At 31.6% G+C, this 20,910-nt stretch overlaps 1 protein-coding gene and 1 long non-coding RNA gene across 4 annotated transcripts; one reads left to right on the forward strand and one right to left on the reverse strand.

Moving 5' to 3' along the window:
* Positions 1–1,464: 1,464 nt before the first annotated feature.
* On the forward strand, positions 1,465–6,597 carry LOC126720572 (L-ascorbate oxidase-like). 2 transcript variants are annotated; one of them, XM_050423175.1, is made up of 6 exons: positions 1,465–1,633; positions 4,041–4,205; positions 4,375–4,467; positions 4,576–4,788; positions 4,874–5,053; positions 5,436–6,597. In XM_050423175.1, the coding sequence occupies exons 2-6, from the start codon at positions 4,161–4,163 to the stop codon at positions 6,390–6,392; spliced, it is 1,488 nt and encodes a 495-aa protein (XP_050279132.1). In that variant the 5' UTR covers positions 1,465–1,633; positions 4,041–4,160; the 3' UTR covers positions 6,393–6,597. The 2 variants fall into 2 exon arrangements, with proteins under 2 accessions (XP_050279132.1, XP_050279131.1); XM_050423174.1 differs by lacking the exon at positions 1,465–1,633 and having other exon boundaries at positions 3,057–4,205.
* A 1,623-nt stretch (positions 6,598–8,220) lies between these two features.
* On the reverse strand, positions 8,221–11,291 carry LOC126720573 (uncharacterized). Of its 2 annotated transcripts, XR_007653512.1 has the most exons (4): positions 10,854–11,291; positions 10,690–10,761; positions 9,300–9,332; positions 8,221–8,475 (listed from the first exon to the last, which is right to left on the reverse strand). It is a non-coding gene; the product is annotated as an uncharacterized LOC126720573 (long non-coding RNA). The 2 variants fall into 2 exon arrangements; XR_007653513.1 differs by lacking the exon at positions 9,300–9,332.
* Between the last annotated feature and the right edge of the window lie 9,619 nt (positions 11,292–20,910).

Here is a 20,910-nt window from a genome sequence, read left to right on the forward strand (position 1 = left end):
ACGATGACATAGTTATTGATCTCAGATTATCTTGTCAACTTTCAAGTACGTAAAATATAAGAAAAAATCTAATCTAACGGTGAATTGATTAAAATTTGCATCCAATTAAAAAATATTAAATAATGTATGATATCTTAAAGTTACACATATCAATAAGAAAGAAGCAATTTAGAGGAAATCTTATAAAGTTTCCTTTGTTGGTTGAATTGGATAAGGGAAATGTTTCTAAATACCAACTATCAAGTGTATTGGATTCAAATCTTCAATGGGACATTGAAGTGCATGGATTGGAGATTTACGTTGTAGCAATTTACTATCGGAGATATATGGGACTCAAAGTTTAGTTTGGTAACCGTAGTTAGATTTACTACGAATAGGGTTATTCTGCTTGTAAATCTTTATCTTATAGTGAAACTGTTTTCCTCAGGATTGATAAGGTCAATCCCCCCTAGATTTTTGCATAACAGAACTAATAATCAACTTGGCTTTAATTTGGTTAAATATAGTGTTTATTCTGGGGTCTAAAACTAACATTCTCTTTAATAAGTGGAGCCTAAAAAGTTAGATTTTTAATATTTTAAATGGAAGGAAGAGTGGAGATAAGGAATGAATACAAGATCTCTTGTTCTGATACAATTGTTCCAAACGTTCATTCTATTTGGAAAAGATAAATTGAATCACTAACCATAAAAAAATGATAAATTACCAATTGTTCTAAAACCTTAAATTGTTAAGAAATTGTGAATTTAATTGATTAACCATATTTCTAGTAGCTTGATTGATTTTTTTAATATATATATATATTTGTCATTTAAATTAGTACTAAGTTATAAGAACTGGATGAAATATTATTTGTGAAACTTTTGTTGCCAAGAGGCTTATAGATCAATTGGCACATATTCTAGTGTTTGCAATAAATATGTTTATGGTTTAAATTCTTTATCCTTCATTGTAATTATCAAATTATTAAAAAAGAAAAAAAAAAAAGGTTAAATAAGCTTGTCCATCCTAAATCCACCGAATGTATAATATAATAACCACAAAATGGTGTGATTTTGGAAAGGATACAAGGCTTCATGTCTGTTCCTAGTCCTTGCATTCATTTTGGTCTCGTAGACCAACTTCCCTAAGCTGCACCACTAGTGAAGTTCCTTCCTTATAGTTACAATTTATATGGGACTTTATTAAACCACTTTTTAAAAGTGTACTACATTGCACTTAGTTGTAGTACTCTTATTTTCGAACGTTTATTGTACTACTTATTTAATTTGTACCTAGAACATGTACTATCATTCATGGGTAAGGGTGGCATTGTTCAGGGTTAATATTCCTATATAAGTTTTTGGGAAAAACCTAATTAAGGTGGGCATTGATCAGTTCAATTGATCAGCTCCCTCTTTCTTTTTTTCTTTTTTTAAGTTCAATAGCTAAGAGATGAGAAATTTAAATTCTAAAGATCTTTCTCGGAAATATCATAAAGTGTCAATTGAGTTACAAAACTTGTTTTAAAAGTTGTTTATTTGTAAAGATTTGTTTCAAATGTGATGAGACGAATGCAAATATCTCTATTTTTTGTTTTCAAAGGAGGACAACGCACTTCATCAACAAGATTTAATTTTTCACGAATATACAGGTACTGCAATGACTTCTTACTTTTTATTTTTATTTTTGGTAGTAGAGTGATTACATGTATGTGTCTAGCTTTCATGGTATAGAGTGGAGGTACCTCTAGTGATTAGCGGATAAAATGGGCTTCTACCCTTTTCGGGGAAATTAATTAGCTTTATACTCTCTTTCCCAAATTAAGTAAGGAAATACCCCTCTTTTAAAACTCGATTTATGATAAATTGAGTTAGAAATTTTTTTTCTAAAGCCCTATAGTGCCCTTTTAATGAGCCTATAGTGACATTTTTAAGACCTATAGTGACGTTTTTTAACTCGACTTTAATGAAATCGAGTTATACACAATTTTTTTTTACCTATAACTCGATTTCATTGGGGTCAAGTTTAAAAACGTCACTATAGGTCTTAAAAAATGTCATTATAGGCTCCTTAAAACGCCACTATAGGGCCTAACTCGATTTATGATAAATTGAGTTAGAATTTTTTTTTTCTAAAGCCCTATAGTGCCGTTTTAATGAGCCTATAGTGACATTTTTAAGACCTATAGTGATTTTTTTTAACTCGACTTCAATGAAATCGAGTTATAGGCAATTTTTTTACCTATAACTCGATTTCATTGAGGTCAAGTTTAAAAACGTCACTATAGGTCTTAAAAAACGTTATTATAGGCTTCTTAAAATGCCACTATAGGGCCTAACTCGATTTATCATAAATTAAGTTTTAAAGAAAGGCATTTCCCTTCTTAATTTGGGAAAGGGAGTATAAACCTAATTAATTTGCCCAAAAAGGACAAAAGCCCATTTTGTCCAGTGATTAGCCTCTTAATGATAAAGTGGACTCCTTGCGGTTGTGAGGATTGAGCTTTTAGTATATATTATACTTTTATCAAAGTTTAAAGCTACCGTTTGAAAGGATGGAATCTCGATGCGATCATCGTGATGGATATCACAAATGAGGAGATATTATTATGGTGCACTACGTGCGTACCTCCATGGAAATCTTTATATATTAACTAAAGGTCTATTTTCTTTATAAAAATAAAAAAGAAAGAAAACTAAAATTATATTATTTATTTATATTAGGTTTCATTAGTTATTTAGATTCTTGGTTTTTTATTTGGGTATATTTAAATTAAGCATAAGAATTATTACAAATATTTACATAATGCGTCGTATACAAGTTCAACATACCAAAATCTAAGAGAGTTCTTAGTTGCATCCACTTTTTTTTTGAGAAATCAGCCACTTGATTTCCTTTACAATAAGAAATCAGCAACTCTAAACAGGATATTGCACTCTCTAATAATAGAAGAATAATAGTTTTGTAAATCAGAAAGTGTAAAACTAGTTTAGCATTAATTTTAATTATCAAATTATATGAATTCTAATTAACTTAATTGGTAAAGTCTCAAATCTTTAAATAAAAAATATTTAGAATTTAAATCTTGCATACACTAAAAATTAATTAAAATCCGATAATAAAAGAAATTATCATGAAGTGAACATTGTTTGTTCAACTGATATACCATCCTCGATTCTCCACAGCTCATTTTTAAAACACTCAATCGGTTGTCTTCTTATTACATCTTTGTACTTCTGTTCCTCACACAAAAAAAATCAATGCTCCACATGCACAATGATTTAACTCAGTAACACCGATAATTTGGATAACTTCGTGGCTACATCTGATTTATATTTTCAAAACATTATTGCGCGAACATACGCATGTGCTTCACATGTCTTTACAGAATTTCTTCTCATACTTATCTTCTCCCTATGATCGTGCAATTGATAAGTTTTTTCTTTTTCTTTTAAACTTCTATATATTCTTTGTTTCCACACAACAGTCGATGGCTGAGATATTTTTAATTAATTAAGATTCAAAAAAGTTTTGAAACTTCTGGGAGAAGGCATTCCTACACATGGACCAAACAAGCCATCATATGTCCTACCAGATTTGTTTTTCCTTTTTGACATAAAACTAATTCATCAACAACGTTGGTAACTTTTTTTTTAAAATTTAAATTTTGGAACATAGTGGCGCGCATTTTCATTGGTCCCAAATTCAGTCTGTTCTCACCTCTGTTTATTTATTTATTTTTTTGGACATGAAAAAATCTCCATTGTTGAGATTGTTTTTAGTGTACAATAAGACACTGTCAGAAATATAATTTTTTGCCATCAGACTAGACCCAAACTTTGAAACTTCCTATAAATAGATGAGCATTCTTGTAATGAAAATCCATACGTGGTGCCTATCTACATCACTTCAATTTCAGAGCTCTCAGAATTTCAAACATGGTTGAGACTCAACAATGTAGAAGAATTTTTATTTCTTTGCTGGTCTTCTGTATCTTTTATTCAATCAATGTTCTAACCGTTGAGGCAAAAACTCACTATCACGTCTGGGACGTGAAGTATACCTATAAATTTCCAGATTGCTACAAGAAGCTAGCTATAACAATCAACGGGGAGTCTCCAGGGCCTACAATCTATGCACAACAAGGAGATACAGTTGTTGTTAGGCTTACAAACACTATGTTAACTGAGAATGTTGCAGTGCATTGGCATGGAATCCGACAGGTATTGTCATTATTTACATTGTGCTTTTCATATTACTAAACCCCACTGTTGAAAACAAAGTAACAGACAAAAAAAGTTAGGACCGAACTGTTCTTAATTATTGAGATTTTGATTTCTATTTTTTATTTTTATTTTTATTGCAACTTTGTTTGTGCTTGCTTGGCTACAGTATGGAACACCTTGGCATGACGGAACTGATGGAGTTACTCAATGTGCAATTATGCCCGGAGAAACCATGGATTACAAGTTCGTAGTTGATAGGGTAATTCTCAAATTAGCAAACATTGCAAGAAGATCCATTCAGATTTCAGTACCAACAATTTTTTTTTCTTTTTTTTTTCTTCCTAACACTATGTTTTTGAAAATATAGGCTGGGACATATCTTTACCATGCGCATTATGGAATGCAAATATCAGCGGGGCTGTATGGATTCATTATTGTAAAACTACCTGATGGAGTTTCTGAGCCCTTTGCCTATGATCATGACCATACCATTCTTCTTAAAGATTGGTATCACGGTAGTACTTACGAAGAAGCCGTAGGCTTATCTTCCATTCCCTTTAAATGGGTAGGAGAACCACAGGTAACAGATTTCATCATACTACATATAAAAATAGAAATGTGGTTTCACATAAAACCATAACAATATTTCTTAATCTACTTTTCAGTCACTCTTGATAAATGGAAGAGGAAGGTTTAACTGCTCTGCTGCAGACACAGCTTCCGGAGTTTGTAATGCAACAAATTCAGATTGCTCTCCCTATTCTTTGACAGTAGTCCCTGGAAAAACGTATAGACTAAGGATTGCCAGCTTGACTTCTCTATCGGCATTGAGCTTTGAAATTGAGGTAATTTTTGATATCTTGGATTATCTCCATTTGATTACATAATGGTCCGTTTGGATTGAGTGGGTGTAGAGTAGAGTAGAGTAAAGTGGAATTGGTATAAAATTAGCCTATTTTCAGCCACCTCTACTCTACTTCCCTCCGTTTTCTCTTCCTTCCACTTAATCCAAACGGGCCCTAAGTGTTTGTTATTTTGTCATGTGTTGGGTTTTAGGTCAGATAATTATTAGGCTAAGTTAGGCTATATAAGTGATTATGAGGAACTCTGATTATAACTTGATTTGTTCCTTTGGAGCAAAACGCCATACGTGACTAGTGTATTTTTGGGTTACCACATAATTAATGTCATAAAGTTTCATAACAGACTTTCTAATCTATGCTGCAGGGCCATAACATGACTGTGGTTGAAGCGGATGGAAGCTTTGTTGAGCCATTTGTAACTAAGAACCTATACATAAATTCTGGTGAGACATACTCAGTGATAGTAAAAGCAGACCAAGACTCTAAAAGAAACTATTGGATCACAACTAATGTTGTTGGCCGAAAACCTTCAACTCCAACTGGTCTAGGCATCTTCAATTACTATCCAAATTATCACTACAAATACCCAACAACAGAACCAACCACTGGTCCTTTTTGGAATGACACGGCTTCAAAATTGGCTCAAAGCCGTGCCATCAAAGCCCACCATGACTATGTCACAGCACCACCTCCTACATCGGATAGGGTCATTGTGCTTCTCAACACACAAAATTTGGTCAATGGTATTTACCGCTGGTCTTTAAATAATATATCACTTAGCCTTCCACTTACTCCTTTCCTTGTTTCACTAAAACATAATTTCACTGATACATTTGATCAAAATCCACCTCCGGATACTTATGATGTTGAAAATTATGACATATACAGCGTAGCTGAGAATAAAAATGCCACTTCTAGCAATCCCATTTATAGTATAGACTTCAATACCACAGTGGATATTATACTTCAAAATGCAAACACTATGAGCAATGCTACAAGTGAGACACATCCGTGGCATTTGCATGGCCATGACTTTTGGATATTAGGCTATGGAGACGGTAAGTTCAATATTACAAAGGACCCAAAAAGCTATAACCTCGCAAATCCAATCATGAGGAATACTGTGCCACTATATCCGTATGGATGGACTGCTTTGAGATTTCGGGCAGATAATCCTGGAGTTTGGTTGTTCCATTGTCATATTGAGTCTCACTTCTATATGGGCATGGGAGTTGTGTTTGAAGCTGGAATAGACAAAGTGGGTACTTTGCCAAAGTCTATTATGGGCTGTGGTAAAACTAAACACATGATCAATCCTTAAGTTTTGAAGATGAGATGAGTGAATATTTTGTATTAACTAATGTGGATTAATTAAGCCCATTTTCCCTAAACAAGCCTGTATTGTTATTCCTTCTGTGTTGTATGGTACATCCAATATTCAATTTTGGGAGGTCCCAAAACATTGTCTATTTTAATTTATCTGTTTTATTGGAAAAGAATATGTGTGTGTTAGTACTTTTGCAGTATTGCTAGTTTTGTACGACTCCAAAAGCTTTTTACTCAACTTTGCCAACATTTACTTGGGCCGGATCTTACTTGATCTCAAAGTTGGGCCAATGTTCAATCCGGACTTGTGCCTCCGATTGAATACTGTTTGAAAGCTCAACTGACTGTGTTGTCTCAAGCGCATGTGATGATGTGGACAGTCGAATTATTTAGAATAAGTAAATGCTTCGTGTGAGATCTACAAATAGAAAAAAAAAAATTTAAATAAATAAATATGTAATTCACGTGTGGCTCATATATAATAGGGAAAATAAACAATAAGAAACAATAAGGTAGTAAATTATATATCAACTACTACAATGGAACAATTACAAATGAGGGCAAAAAGTTGGTAAATGACGGAGTAGCTAAATTTGATAAGTTCTTAGGATCACATTAATCAATCGTTGGTAGTTGATGGGACTTTAAAGTTTAAACACTTACATACCTCTCACAATGAAAGAGGCTACACTCTAGGAACAAACAACTTAGAATGGAAAAGAAGAGGCTTTCACTCTAGGAACACAATTAGATGGAAAAGACTCACATTCTTAAATTAAGGAAGATAGAATGGAGAGGTAAGAGGAAGAGAACTCTTATTCTTTCTTTCTTAATGTTTTTTGATAGGCCAAGAATGTATTGACCCCTTTGGTAACTAAATCAATTAATTAGCCAAGTGAATTAATTAGATTCAATTATATGCAATAAGCATGGTAGTACAAAAAAAATCATTAACTAAGTTAAATGCAGTGGAAAATAAATTTGACATAAGTGATTTGTTTACGAATGGGGAAAACCATCGAGGCAAAACCCCATCAGGTGAATTTAAGGTCACCACTTTCGAAAATCCACTATTATCAAAACAAGCAATTACAAGTAAAAAGAATCTCAGTACTTAATACGAACTTACAGTTGAACCCTTACCTCAATAACCAATTGGACTTGTAATGTAGCGGCAATCTCTCCTTTCAATGCATAGCTCCTAGTATGTGACTAACCAATGATGCATGGATTCCAGTACGTGACTAACACACCAACTTGAGGAAGATGTTGGCTACAAAGTTCTTCAATTCATCCAACAATAAAGATCAAGAAGCTCCTTCACTACAACAAAAGTGGACTACGGTGACGAAACCAATCGTCATAATATGTCCTTATTTCGTCACTGAATACATATGGTGACGAAATGGTGACGAAACAGTGTTCGTCACCTAAGCTCCGTCACAGAATGTATTGGTGACGAAAATGTTTCGTCACTAATAAAAAAATGATAGGTGACGAAATTTTTTCGTCACCAATAAAAAATGATAGGTGACAAAAGTTTTTCGTCACCTAATATTTTCGTCACTAAACCTTATTTTCAGTGACAGAATATTTCGTCACCAAATGTTTTATTTTTTCCAATTTCAATAGATTAGGTGACGAAGTTTTGTGTCATCGGTTTTTTATTTTTATTTTTTTTATTATTAATTTCAATAGATCAGGTGACGAATTATTTTGTCACCAATTTCTACTTATAGTCAAATATGGCGATGAAAATTATCGTCACCAATTTTATTTTTTTATTAATATTCTTTACATTTGATTGCCATTACATTAAACTATTCATTTCTAACCAAATCCATAAAAACAAACGTCCATTCATTTCTAACCAAATCCATAAAAAAAAACGTCCATTCATTTCTAACCAAATCCATAAAAAAAAAAACATCCATACAATCTAAAAATGCAATAAAGATGTTCACAAAGTAATTACAACCATTTATATACAAATGATGTCTTAGCTTCCAAACTTTATAGAAAATTATTTGAGTTCAAGTAGCCTCACAAAAGCTATCTTTTTGCCACCAATCCCATATCTGCACAAGTATAAAGGAAAATACATCAATAACAAACTAAATTGCAAACCTATATCCCTGATAAGATGTACTGCAACAAAAAATATTATTATTAGTAAGACAATGTAGAAAAAGTCCACAAAATACCCAATAACAAACTAGACAAAATAATCATAATGCAACATCATATGAAGCCAAACTATCAAAGAAAGAAGACTCACAACATTCTCATCAAATAAAAACCAAACCCACATTACAAATCTTGGAGAAATCATAAAGAATGCAAAAAAATCCCAATTTAAAACAAAACAAATAAAGTGAAATCCAAAACAAAAACCCAGCCACCATCATAAACACAAACCCAACCACCACAACGAATAAAAAATCTAGCCACCACCATTGACAACTAGCTAGCATTGAATAGCTTCTTCTAGCTACTTCATTTGCAATGACATACAGAATGATAATGATATTAAAAAAAAAAAAAAATCAAAAACATCTAGCAAATTAGCAATTAATAGGGTCTTCTCTCTTTAACTTTTTTAAACTACTAATATTTTCTTGTTTCCTAGCTAGTACTATTTATCTACCTTGATTAATAACCATTTTAAAAAAATGTATGAAAAGCATCAATATGCATAAATGAAAAAAAAAATGATATGATGATACAAATTATAATATTGTTTATAATATATATATTGTTTTAACAATTTTATATATATATATATTGTTTATAATATATTGATTATTATAATATTAAATAATATATTATAAGAATTTTAAAAAAGAAAGCAATGAAAAGAAAAAATTAAAAAAAAAAAACTAAACAAAGAAAATACAAATACCTGGAGCAGACAGCACAAGCACAAGCACAGAAGCTTCACAAAATAGAGTCACAAATTCAGGGGCCCACAGCAATAGGTTATTGACAATGATAATGAGAAAGGGACAAAATTAGTCACTCTTTGTTGTCTAAATTCAACACATAGTACGTTTACCAAAGAAAAATTGAACACATAGTACATACATTACACTATTGCAATTTTGGAAAGTGCAAAACATTTACTTTTAAACAAAGAGACAAAACTTTTACTTTTAAACAAAGGGATGAAAATTACACTTTCTATTTTCTTTTCCCTGTCCAGGACGAAGAATATGTGTAGTGAAATTATGTTGGGAAGCAAATTCTCCCTTTTTGGCACAATCAGTGCATCAACTACTTCGTTCAGTGGTGGGGAAATAACAGATGAACTTGATGTGACTCATTGGACAAAGGTTTTTTTTTTTTTTTTTTGGGATACATTATAGAGGAATAAAAAATTTAAAAATCCTCTTTGACACAAACATTGGTCCAATACCATGTGTTATACGTTTGAAGTCAAATAGTCTAATCCTTAGTGAAAGGTATTTATTTTTTTAATTTTTTTATTTCGAGAATGTAGTGAAAAGTGTTTATAATATGAAAGGAAGTTTATGTATTTATTTAAAGAGAAAAGGAATGCATATTTAACCTAAATTTCAAAATTTTTTAATATAATAAAAGTGTTGGGGTTAACCCCTACGAGATAGAACAGTTGGGTTGAAATGGGTATTTTAGTATAGAGAGAATGGAAGACTTACCTCCCATTCAACCAAAAAACAAAAAGATCTTTTTTTTTTTTAATAATGCCAGTTTGTAATCTTTTTGGCTTGGGGATAATGTTCTTTTATTCTAAATCTGAACTGGGTTTGTTTGTGTGGTTGCTATATAAAAAGCAAGCACGTCATACTCAAGCTAATGATCATTCAGGAATTTCAACAAACAGGTGAGAGACATATTAAATTTGTCCATGAAACACATGCATTCATGCGTATAATTTGAACAAGGAATCTTTATAAATAAACCAAGAATTGGTGAGCATCATACCTGAGCAAAAACAAGAAAACATTTTTTTTTTTTTTTTTTTTTGGTCACAATAAGATCTTTAAGGTCCTAGAAAAACCCAAATTCAGTACCAAACAAAAACTACCAAAACCCACAAAAATTAAACTTAAAAATCTAACATATCAAGTCACAAAATTGCATTTATTTAATAGACACATTTATGCACACGCATGAAAGGGGAAAAAAATTATAAAAGCAATGTCCAGAATCCATAATGATATACATAAATTTGCTGCTAAGTTTAAATATTATAAAATCAATAGGGATTGTTGTTCCATATCTCAAAAAATCAATAGGGAAAGACTCATTACCTTCTCCAATCCCAAAAGCTATGTCCTAAAATCAACACCCTCTCTAATCCCAAAATCAATATCCTGTTAATCCTGAAAGAAGAAAAAATAATCCACAAAGTCACCAAGTTTAACATGAGAGAGAGAGATAGAGAGAAGAGTGATGAGAGAGAGAGAGAGCTTACCAGTCTTTTTGGGAGAGGTTGAGAGGCGTGGGTCTGTGTATGGGAGGAGAAAGAGGGAGTAACAATGTTTTGTTTACACAAATAAAATAAAATAAAATAAAAGTAAGACTTAACTACAATACTTAGATGCTGTTCCTTAGATGCTATTCTTTAGATCACTCTTGTAAGATTTTATCACGTGGCTTTTTTCTCATGATAGAAGTGTATTTTTAAAATTAAGTAGCCACATGGAAGAATCTTAAAAGAGAAACTTAAGTAACAGCACCTAAAATACTATACATAAATTTTATCCAATAAAAAATAATGAAAGAAAAAGAAACCTAAAAAGTTTAGAACCCGCCAGAAAATTGGTCACCGCGCGAAAAGAAATAAAAAAAAATTCACTACGTGCTGTGCACTACTCAAAAGAAAAAACTGAACCTCTACTTTTAGTTTGCTTTGCTAGTCTGCTAATTCTATTTGTATACACAAGTACACAACAATTCAATGAGAGCCACACCTTTGTTTTTTAGTTTTTAATATAGAATGAATGTGAGCCACATAATTGTGATATTCTTTTAAGCCTTGAGATTTTGTTTTACTTGCAACACTGTACATTATACTACTTTCTTCTTATTTTTTGTTGAGTGTAGCAACGTACTACTTCTCAAAAATATTATTATTATTATTATTATTATTATATATATATATATATACATATTACCACTACTACTTTTTTTTGAGAAAGATTACCACAACTACTTGATAATTATGATTTAGCTTTGATATTCACATAATTTAGTTTTTTTTTTCTTCTTATGATAATTATGATTAGAAAAAAAAACAATAGTTTTGATTAATTAAGTGAATAAATTTAAAAAGTACTTAATTTTTCTCTAACATTAATTCATTAATATATATATACACAAATAAACAAATAATAAACATTTTATTTTTAAGATTACAATTCAATATATGTGATGTCCATTTTGCAAAAAAAAAATTAAATCTAAATGAAAGTATCACTAAAATATGTGATGGTCCATTTTTACGTTTTGCTATTTTTATTTTCTAAATATAAGATGTGAAAACCCACAAAAATCTTTTGCAAATTTTTACTTACATAATATTAGTAATAAACTTATTATATTTTTCCTTTTATAATTATAAAATAAATATTTATGACGTCACCGGTCAGACCAAAAAACTGGTAACTAGTCACTTTTTTAGCTCCTTGTTCGTATCAGTTTTTAAAACTAGACTAGACTTGCCAATTCAACCAGGAACCAATCACTGATCTGGTTTGGTTATAACTAAAAACCGAAAAATAGTAAAAAACCAAAATTAACTACGAATCGGTTGATCAATCGTGAAAACTGAAAACCAGGACAGCTCAATCGGTTTTTGAATATTTCTGTTAAGATGCCAAAATGATCCCGAAATAACAGGTGTTATAGCAATCAAAATTCATATCAAATTAAGATATGTAGGGCTGGGTTCAAGTTACACCTAATGTAACTCTAAAAAATGTTACACCACCCAATAACTTATTACTGAATGCATATTTTGAAAATCCAACCATTAGATTACATGATCTATCTATTCTTAACATGCATACCAATTTTCATGCCAATTGGGAATAATTTATCATTCATCTTTAAACTCATCTTTTATGCGTTATTTTAAACTACAAAAACTTGAATTTAGACAATTGATTGATGACATGCCTATTAATCTTTGATCACCTTGAAATTTTGCAAGCATGAAAAATTTATGAAGATAATGTAATCTAACGGTAGATTTTCAAAATTCACATCAAATTAAGAAATATAGGACTGGGTTTAAGTTACACTTGATGTAACTCTAAAAAATGTTACACCACCCAATAACTTATTATTGAATTCATATTTTGAAAATCTAACCGTTGGATTATATTTTCTATATGTTCTTAACATGCATGCCAATTTTCATGCCAATCGGATGTAGTTTACCATTTGATCTTTAAACTCATCTTTTATGCGTTATTTTAAACTACAAAAACTTGAATTTAGACAATTGATTGATGACATGCCTATTAATCTTTGATCACCTTGAAATTTTGTAAGCATGAAAAATATATAAAGATAATGTAATCTAACGGTAGATTTGTCAAAATTCACATCGAATTAAGAAATATAGACACCTGCTGTAACTCTAAAAAATGTTACACCACCCAATAACTTATTATTAAATTCGTATTTTGAAAATCTAACCGTTGGATTATATTTTTTATAAGTTCTTAACATACATGCCAATTTTCATGCCAATCGGATGTAGTTTACCATTTGATCTTTAAACTCATATTTTATGCGTTATTTTAAACTACAAAAACTTGAATTTAGACAATTGATTGATGACATGCCTATTAATCTTTGATCACCTTGAAATTTTGTAAGCATGAAAAATATATAAAGATAATGTAATCTAACGGTAGATTTGTCAAAATTCACATCGAATTAAGAAATATAAGGCTTGGTTTAAGTTACACCTGCTGTTAACTCTAAAAAATGTTACACCACCCAATAACTTATTATTGAATTCATATTTTGAAAATCTAACCGTTGGATTATATTTTCTATATGTTCTTAAAATGCATACCAATTTTCATGCCAATCGGATGTAGTTTACCATTTGATCTTTAAACTCATCTTTTATGCGTTATTTTAAACTACAAAAACTTGAATTTAGACAATTGATTGATGACATGCCTATTAATCTTTGATCACCTTGAAATTTTGTAAGCATGAAAAATATATAAAGATAATGTAATCCAACGGTAGATTTGTCAAAATTCACATCGAATTAAGAAATTTAGGGCTGGGTTTAAGTTACACCTGCTGTAACTCTAAAAAATATTACACCACCCAATAACTTATTATTGAATTCATATTTTGAAAATCTAACCGTTGGATTATATTTTCTATATGTTCTTAACATGCATGCCAATTTTCATGCCAATCGGATGTAGTTTACCATTTGATCTTTAAACTCATCTTTTATGCGTTATTTTAAACTACAAAAACTTGAATTTAAACAATTGATTGATGACATGCCTATTAATCTTTGATCACCTTGAAATTTTGTAAGCATGAAAAATATATAAAGATAATGTAATCCAACGGTAGATTTGTCAAAATTCACATCGAATTAAGAAATATAGGGCTGGGTTTAAGTTACACCTGCTGTAACTCTAAAAAATGTTACACCACCCAATAACTTATTATTGAATTCATATTTTGAAAATCTAACCGTTGGATTATATTTTCTATATGTTTTTAACATGCATGCCAATTTTCATGCCAATCGGATGTAGTTTACCATTTGATCTTTAAACTCATCTTTTATGCGTTATTTTAAACTACAAAAACTTGAATTTAAACAATTGATTGATGACATGCCTATTAATCTTTGATCACCTTGAAATTTTGTAAGCACGCAAAATATATGAAGATAATGTAATCTAACGGTAGATTTGTCAAAATTCACATCGAATTAAGAAATATAAAGCTGGGTTTAAGTTACACCTGCTGTAACTCTAAAAAATGTTACACCACCCAATAACTTATTATTGAATTCATATTTTGAAAATTTAACCGTTGGATTATATTTTCTATATGTTCTTAACTTGCATGCCAATTTTCATGCCAATCGGATGTAGTTTACTATTTGATCTTTAAATTCTTCTTTTATGCGTTATTTTAAACTATAAAAACTTGAATTTAAACAATTGATTGATGACATGACTATTAATCTTTGATCGCCTTGAAGTTTTGTACACATAAAAAATATATGAAGATAATGTAATCTAATGGTAGATTTGTCAAAATTCACATCGAATTAAGAAATATAGGGCTTGGTTCAAGTTACACCTGATATAACTCTAAAAAATGTTACACCATCCAATAACTTACTATTCAATTCATATCTTGAAAATCTAACCATTGGATTACATTTTCTATATGTTTTTAACATGCATGCCAATTTTCATGCCAATCGAATGTAGTTTACCATTTGATTTTTAAACTCATCTTTTATGCATTATTTTAGACTACAAAAACTTAAATTTAAATCAATTGATTGATAACATAACTATTAATCTTTGATCACCTTGAAATTTTGTAAGCATAAAAAATATATGAAGATAATGTAATCTAACGGTAGATTTGTCAAAATTCACATCGAATTAATAAATATAGGACTTGGTTCAAGTTACACCTGATATAACTCTAAAAAATGTTACACTATCCAGTAACTTATTATTCAATTTATATTTTGAAAATCTAACCGTTGGATTACATTTTTTATACGTTCTTAACATGCATGCCAATTTTCCTGCCAATCGGATGTAGTTTACCATTTGATCTTTAAACTCATCTTGTATGCGTTATTTTAAACTACAAAAACTTGAATTTAAACAATTGATTGATGACATGACTATTAATCTTCGATCACCTTGACATTTTGTAAACATGAAAAATATATGAAGATAATGTAATCTAACGGTAGATTTGTCAAAATTCACATCGAATTAAGAAACATAGGGCTTGGTTCAAGTTACACCTAATGTAACTCTAAAAAATGTTACACCATCCAATAACTTATTATTGAATTCATATTTTGAAAATCCAACCATTGGATTACATGTTTAATATGTTCTTAATATGCATGTCAATTTTCATACCAATCCGATGTAATTTACCCATTATTATCCATTTAACTAATTAAATCTTATCCAAACCTAACTCAACCAAATTATTATGAGTAAACCCCAACCAACCCAATTACCCAATAATCAAAATTACCAAATTACAACTAAAACTTGCAAATAAACAAAGTACTCCTAAAATCCTCTAAAATTGCCAAAATGCACCCTAAACCTAAAAAATGACCGAAATATCTCTAAAATCATAAAATTACTAAAATACCCCTTAAACTTAAAATATTACCAAAATATCCCCGAAAACTATAAAAATACCAAAATACCCCATAAACCTAAAAAATAACCGAAATACCCCGGAAACCTTTAAAATGACCGAAATACCCCCCGAAACTTAAAAATGACAAAAAATACGTCCTAAACCTATGAAATGACTGAAATACTTCCCAAAACCTAAAAAGTACCAAAATGCCCATGAAACCTAACAATGACCAAAATACCCTCAAAATATTAAAATTAACAAAATACCCCCCCAAAACCTAAAAAATGACCGAAATAGCTCGAAATTATAAAAATGAGTATTTTGGTCATTTAGGGGTATTTTGATCATTTTTAGGTTTAAGGGTATTTTGATCATCTTTTAGGTTTAAGTTATATTTTTATCACCATATAGGTTTTAGGGCATTTTTGTCATTTTATAAGTTTCAGGGGTATTTTAGTCATTTTTTAGGTTTCGGGGGGGTATTTTGGTCATTTTTTAAGGATTAGGGGTATTTTGGTAATTTTCAAGCATCAAGGCTATTTTGGTCAGTTTTTTTTTTTTTTTGGAGGTATTTTGGTAAATTTTTTATTTTATTTTTATTTTTATTTTTGTTTCGAGGGTATTTTAACCAAATTTTAGGTTTTAGGGGTATTTTGGTCATTTTTTAAGTTTCGTGTGTACTTTGGTCATTTTTTAAGATTTGGGGGTTTTGGTCATTTATTAGGTTTAGGGGATATTTTGGTAATTTTTAGTGGCTTTTGAGCATATTTGGTGATTTTTGGGGTATTTTGGTCATTTTTGAGGTTATTTTATGGGTATTTTGCTCATTTTAGAGATTTTGGGATATTTTGGTCATTTTAGTGGTTTTTTTTAAGCATAATTGGTGATTTTAGAGATTGTAGGAGTAGTTTGGTCATTTTAAATGTTTCATGAGTATTTTGCTTATTTTAGAGATTTTGAAGATATATTGGTCATTTTAGTGGGTTTTGAAAATATTTGGTGATTTTATAAAAATTGGCTTTGGGTAGGGTATGGATATCTATGGATAAACAGACCGAGTAACAATTGGGTATGAATACTAATTGGGTAAGGTAATCAGATATCCATAGAAAAATTAATTGGGTCGGGTATATATGGGTATACCTTACCCATGACCATCCTTAATAGGTGATGAACACTTATTTCTTCACCAAAAACACCTCCATCTTAATAGTGGATGATAAATTTGGAATTTTGTCACCCTCCAGTTAGTCTTTGGTTAAACAATAGGAGACCAAAATTTATTTCGTCACCAAAAACACCTACATCCTAATATTAGGTGACGAGTTTAGAATTTCATCACCTTTGGTAAGTCTTTGGTGACATGAATATTTCGTCACCCTAGGTTTGCCTTTTTTTCATGACCTATAGTGACGAAATAAATATTTCATCACCAATTTGTGCATCTTTGGTGATAAAATATTGATTTCGTCACCAATCGGTACATCTTTGGTGACGAAATATTGATTTCGTCACCAATTTTAAATTTTTTATAATATTTGGTGACGAATTCTTCTTTTCCTCACTAAATGTTATCATTTGGTGACGAAATTGTTTATCCTCACTAGATTTCGTCACCATAGCCCACTTTTGTTGTAGTGCTTGGTTACAAAATCCTTGGCGCAAAGACGCAGTAGCTTCTTCAAAGAATATGATGAACTAGGACAAATTGTCTCTGGTCACAATATGCATGTCTTATGACTTTGCTTCAAGTTGCATCATCATGTGACGGCCTTTAAAATAATCCTTATATATGTTTAGGGTTGTGAGAAAAGAAACCCTAGACAAATACATATGGATATGTGTGAAATCAGATCTAGAAATTCTAATTTGGTAATTTTTGATAGATACAGCTGCTATTGAGCTTCTGTCGAGTTTTAACATTAAACCTCTATAGATATGATTTTGTTAAGATATTTGTCGAACTTTAATGAATAGCACTTCTTCACTTGTTTCTTGGACAGATTTGTATGGCTTCAATACTAAACTTCTAAACTTGTGTCTTGAAGTATTAAATCTATCCTAGATCTACCCAATTACAAGTAAAGTGCGTTTTGTCGAAGGATTAGCCAATTTACATCTCATATGTTTCTAACACTTTCTACATATATCCTAACAATCTTCCCCTTTGGCAATCCATGACAAAACCACAACAAACAAATGAATCATGAAAGAAGTCTTAAATCATTAAACTCATAATCACTTGTTGAATTACAAAAAAAATCTAACCCTAACACAAACTCTTGAAAAAGTTTGCAAGAAGAGAGTTCATGGCATGATAGATTTTCACAACCTGTCTTTCTGAAACACTTTAAACAAAACTCATCAAGGCATCTTAGTGTGAAACAAAAATAAAGATAGCATACATAAAGAAACATGTGTATAAAGAGAGAAAAGAAACAGCACATGGAGAGATAGGTGAAAAACAACATACATCATCATATATATATATATGAAAATAAATACAATGTATGTCATAAATAAATGGTCACAAGACCGATGTACAAAAAGATAATGTAACCAAAAAGAAAGAAAAGAAAAGTACATAAAATCCTTACTACATCCCTCAAGAATATATAGACACTCCCCCTAACAAAAATTATCCTATGCTAACTCTCCCCCTAAATACAAGACTACTCTCATCCAAAACTACTTCCCCTTTTTGTCACGAATGACAAAGGGTAAGTCATCAAGAGGGTGTCACCTCATCATCATTGGAAGAGCTAGCATCCTTATCCTCATCCTCATCGTTAGCACCATCATCGCCATCCTCATTTGCTGAAGCCTTCGGAGAAGGAGAGGGAGAAGCAGTGAAACCACCAAGGTGAGCCGGTTATCGTGCAATATGACCGACACAGGTGTTCACCTAACACAACTCATCACTAAGAGTGTCAAGGCATGCATCCATACATAGAAGCTATGCCATGATGGCCTTAAGAGTCATACCACCATCTGAGGAAGAAGGAGCGAAGGTGGAAGGAATAGTAGGAGCTATAGAATCAGTCATCTTTGTCCATGGCTGCTTCGGTCGAAGTTGGGCCTTGCACCGCCAAACAAAAGCTACGCTAATGGCACCCATAATAGTGTAATAAGGAGAATCAAGAATAGGGATAGAAAAATGTGAAGGATCTGAATGATAGCCGAAGGAAAAATGAGCTTATCACGGGTCGCTGTATCTTGATAAACATCAATGATGGAAGTGATGAAGTGAGAGGGGTAGTCAATAGAAAGATCCTCTAAGAGGGGAAACAAAAATCAAGAATGAGGTTTTGTGATAGAGTTATAGTAAGACAGTAAAGTAAGAACAAATTTCATCACCATATTAAGGAATCTCGGACCATTTGCAAAGCCCAAGCATGGCATGTTTTGACGCTCACCCTATATAAAAGGTGTCTCATAGAAATGAGACAGAAGCTCATCTTTGGACACGGTCCTCAGATGCTAACAATCGGGGTAATCAGGATACGATCCCCTCGGACATGTAGTATCTTGGATATATGATTCGGAGTGACCATGATACATGTACCTTTGAATGTCATGGCAAACTGAGGAACAGAGGTATTGATACCGTGTAAATTAGAGTAAAACTCTTGTATAAATACGATAGGGCACTTCAAGGGTATCTCACAAAGAGATTCCCATCCCTAAGTCCGAATGACTTTGGGTAGAAGAGTGTCAGAAAAGTCCGATAGAATGACATGGTGCTCCGGATGAATGCCACATTTCTGAAAGTTTTCAAGGAAGTCCTGCTGCTCCTTCCCATCACAAAACCGAACGTGAAAAGGGGGAACGAGATCAGAAGAAGAAAACCCAGAACCAAGAGGGTTTCGAGTCGGAATAGTTTTACACTTAGGTGCCATGCACAGTCTATCCGAGAGAGAGAGAGAGAGAGAGAGTAAATAGAACACAATCACAATCCAAAAATAGGAATGAAAGAGTACATACGCATGAATATGTGATGTGCTCAAAAAAATTGCATCATGGGTTGAAACCCAATCCAAACCTACTAGCACACAATTTTCAATAGTCAAGTACACATCTAAATGCATGAAACATTGTTAATATGTTAGTGGAATGCAATGCATGAGCATATTACACCAAAACAACACAACCCAACCCACAAATTTCATAAAATTCTCAAAAAACCCCAAAATTTTCAAAAACCCCAAAACCTTGGTCTAAAATGCATGAAAAATGAAAAATGAAGATTTTATGACACTTACCAAGTGATTTGATCTTGGTAGAGGTTGAAAATACAATGGGTAGAGAGATTTGAGTGAGGGAGAAGTGTTTGGGACGAGAGAAAAGTGTTTCTGGCGAGAGAGAGAAGAGAAAATGAAATTTGATTTCGCATTCAGCCCTTAAATAGAAATCGTCAAGGATCTGTCAAGCACAATTCTCAATAGAAATGAATCAGTCGAGGTGTTGTCAAGGATCTGTCAATGGCAAAAACACTTTGATGGATCGAGAAGCTGTCGAGAATCTATCGAGAAGAAGTCCAGAAACCTTGATGGATCTAGATTACGATAACTTCTATCAAGAAAAGAAGAAAAAGGGGCTTGATAGAAACGAATTTGTCGAGGATCTATCGAGAAGCTATCGAGCTTGAAGAAAAGGAGTTTTTCAAGGAGGAAAAACACAAAGAGATGAATGCAACAAGCAAGCTACTCAAACATAGAACCAATCAACATATTAAGCTCTCAAAACATCTCTCAACATATGTGTAAAGCATTCAAGATCCAAAATACACACACACACTAAACAAGTCTAACCAATTTTACATTTCAAAAACAAGTTAAGATAGTTTAGTGAGCATATATTAACACATGTATTTTGTATGATAGTCAAATCATATTGTACCTGCACATGTATCAAAAGTAGCAAAGAATTTGTGTGTTGTGTATGAAAATATAGCAAGATTGCATAAGTGTCTCATATTATGACAATTCGAGATATGAGAAAATCAAATAAACTCACATAATGATAACTTTTGATGGGGACTATCACCTTTGAAGTACATTCTATAACTCCCACATCTCCTAGAAACATGCTTGCAACCATATTTAAAATCATTTTGATTC

The sequence above is a fragment of the Quercus robur genome, chromosome 4 (assembly GCF_932294415.1).
Source record: "Quercus robur chromosome 4, dhQueRobu3.1, whole genome shotgun sequence".
Lineage (NCBI taxonomy): Eukaryota > Viridiplantae > Streptophyta > Magnoliopsida > Fagales > Fagaceae > Quercus > Quercus robur.

Coding starts and splice junctions, on each gene's coding strand:
- LOC126720572 (XM_050423174.1), top strand. CDS start 3,921: ATGGTTGAGACTCAACAATGTAGAAGAATTTTTATTTCTTTGCTGGTC. Junction 4,789..4,873: donor AATGGGTAGGAGAACCACAG/GTAACAGATTTC, acceptor TCTACTTTTCAG/TCACTCTTGATAAATGGAAG. Junction 5,054..5,435: donor CATTGAGCTTTGAAATTGAG/GTAATTTTTGAT, acceptor TCTATGCTGCAG/GGCCATAACATGACTGTGGT.